This window comes from Tupaia chinensis, unplaced genomic scaffold (genome assembly GCF_000334495.1).
Source record: "Tupaia chinensis unplaced genomic scaffold, TupChi_1.0 Scaffold000685_1, whole genome shotgun sequence".
Taxonomy (NCBI): Eukaryota; Metazoa; Chordata; class Mammalia; order Scandentia; family Tupaiidae; genus Tupaia; species Tupaia belangeri.
The window spans coordinates 3,634,049-3,636,462 of NW_006160208.1; the positions used below are offsets into that span (position 1 = coordinate 3,634,049).

The following is a 2,414-nucleotide window of genomic DNA, read 5'->3' on the forward strand; positions in this document are numbered from 1 at the left end:
CAGGTTTGTATGTGCAGAAAAGCATCGTCTATTTAGGACTCAAGTACTATCCACAGTTACAGGCGTCCACTGGGTGTCTTAGAACATACATCCCATGGGTAAAGGGGGACCATGGTACACAGGAATGTTCTGCTTTCCCAAGCTAATGCTGACTATACCGACTGTGATTTTTGGCTGGGGAGCTCACCTGACACTATAGGGGAAAGGAAGCCTGCCATCCCATGTTTCGGGAAGAGAACGGTCTCCTGTTTGCATCTCAATACTTAGCACAGTCTTGAAGTAGAAAAGTGCCCAGCATGATATTCGCACAGTACTCGGTATTTGGCTACAGGAAAGGGAACATGGCAGGAAGCGGTTATCATTGACTAGCTGGCTACAAGAAAATAGAAAGCTTGGCATCGCCATGGAAATTTACCGTGGTTCAGAATCCCGTCTGACAACCTACACGAGATTGAAGGGTATAACCGACACACCCCTGCAGCAGCCTGCAGTTTACATATTTACCACCAGACCCAGTCGTCTCCCTTCCCTGCCTCACATCAGCAAGTGGAGCTCTCGAGACCCACTGAAACCTCCCTCAGTAGTAATAATTACATTTTGTCTGCATATTATTTTCTAAACTTGTTCAAAACTGAACCGATGCACCTGCAAATATTCACACTCAGACACTCTCCCTTTCAGAGCTATTTCTTCAAATTAAGGAAATGCAATTTAGGGACCAGCAGATGGCATAATGGTTACCGGTTACATCACTGGACTCCCACGTTGACCATGGTTCGAGTCCCAGACCCAGTGGCTTAAACTCATGCCAGGTGCCTGGGAATGCGTGCCCAATCCTGAGGAGAATGGAGGAGAGCAGATTGCACGTGGCCACCCCCCTGGAGGAGGGGGGTGATTTCTTCTTTTCTGTCTCTCTGTCTCTCCAGAGAGCACACGTGCCCTATAGCAAAAATCTCTCTCTCTAAAAAAAAGAAAGAAAATGCAGTTTATCCCACTTAATAAAACTCATATTTTTCATGTCTGTCTTTGAGTTTGAGGTTAGTTTCAGTTCATCTGATTATAGTTTTTCTGAAACATTTTAGTTACATAGTTTCATGGTTCACTCCACGTGCTGTTTAGCCGCATATATTGTGGGTTTTACTAGTTTAGCTCTCAAAGCCCAATTTTATTTCCAGGTTCTTGGTGGAAGCACCTCGCTGCTGTTCCCATATGTCTTTCTTAAAGACATGCCTCACACACAACCCTGGAGTGGTCACTGCTGTTTCAAGGTTACTCACCTGAAAACATCTTTTTTGTCCACCTTTTCTCACCTTAGAGAAGTAGCCCTGACCCATTTAGCACACCGAACTTTGTTAGACTAGAGAAGTCCCAGGATTCTGGGAGATGATTTTTTTCAGGGTCCTGTTCAACTTCCTCAGCCTCAACCCTGAGCTTGGCGAATCTGGCAAAGTTCCTGGAGTGGTGGAGAAATTGGACACTGTTCCTTTAAGGCATGCGTGAAGGAGGGGAGCCAGGGTGTCCACAGCAGACTGGGCCCAGATGCAGTCTGGGGCCCAATTAGCTGGGAGCTTAGCTGGGTTTTTGTTTAGCCTAGCAACCGCCTGCTGCTCCGGGGCCAGCCGGGCCGTCGGGTGTCTCAGGCAATCTGCACTTCTGCGCCCGGTGGCGCTGGCAGGAGGAGAGACGTGGTTACCCGGCCCGGGTCGTCTCCCGGGCCTGGCTCTCGGGGTCCCGCAGCCCCGGGGCAGAGAAGGGCATGCACCCTGCGCTGGTGGGCGACACCCGCCGCAGCCACCTACACCTACAGCTGAGCACCGCGGGCGGCCCCGGGCGTCGGGGAAGACCAGTCTGCAGCTGAGTGGAGCTGAGCGCAGGAGAAGGTTGCTCCGCGGGGAGAGAACCAGCGACCTCCCTGACTCCGCAGTGTACGGAGACCCCAGGGTCCTCATCCTAGCCCGGGTCCACCCGGTTCGATCCCCGCGGGGTGGCGGTGGATGGAGCCTGACAGCCGGCCTCCCGGTGGTCTTGAGGTCCAGGCCGCAGCGCGGACAGCATTTCCGAGGTCAAGGCATGAAGCTTGCTGTGTTGGACCTCGGGTCTCTCTTTGCCAAAATCTTCAAGTCCACGACGGCGCCTCCCGCTGTCCCTTCGCCTGTTGCCTCCTCCAGTAAAAAAAGCCGCCGCAGGGGCACCAAGCTCGGGCGCTAGCACTCCGCTCAGCGCTGCCCCGACCTTGACCCTCCTGCCGGTCCTGGCTCCCGCCTCCCCCACGACCTCCCGCGGGGCGCCCGCCCAGCTGCAGCCTCTGCTCACCGCCTCCCACCCCAGGGTCTCTGCCGCCAGCCGCCAGGCAGAAGCAGGAGGGACCCCATCGTTGCTCAGTAGCCCGAGAGCAACCACAGCCCCAAACCAAC

At 54.1% G+C, this 2,414-nt stretch overlaps 1 protein-coding gene across 1 annotated transcript in view; it reads left to right on the forward strand.

Annotated features, from left to right (window-relative positions):
- The first annotated feature begins 2,055 nt into the window (after positions 1-2,055).
- The window catches only part of FAM149A (family with sequence similarity 149 member A), a 63,590-nt gene continuing 63,231 nt past the window's right edge, over positions 2,056-2,414 (forward strand). Inside the window, 2 exon segments of the mRNA XM_027776597.1 lie at positions 2,056-2,169; positions 2,171-2,402. Coding sequence (XP_027632398.1) covers positions 2,071-2,169; positions 2,171-2,402 — 331 coding nt within the window. The 5' untranslated portion in view covers positions 2,056-2,070.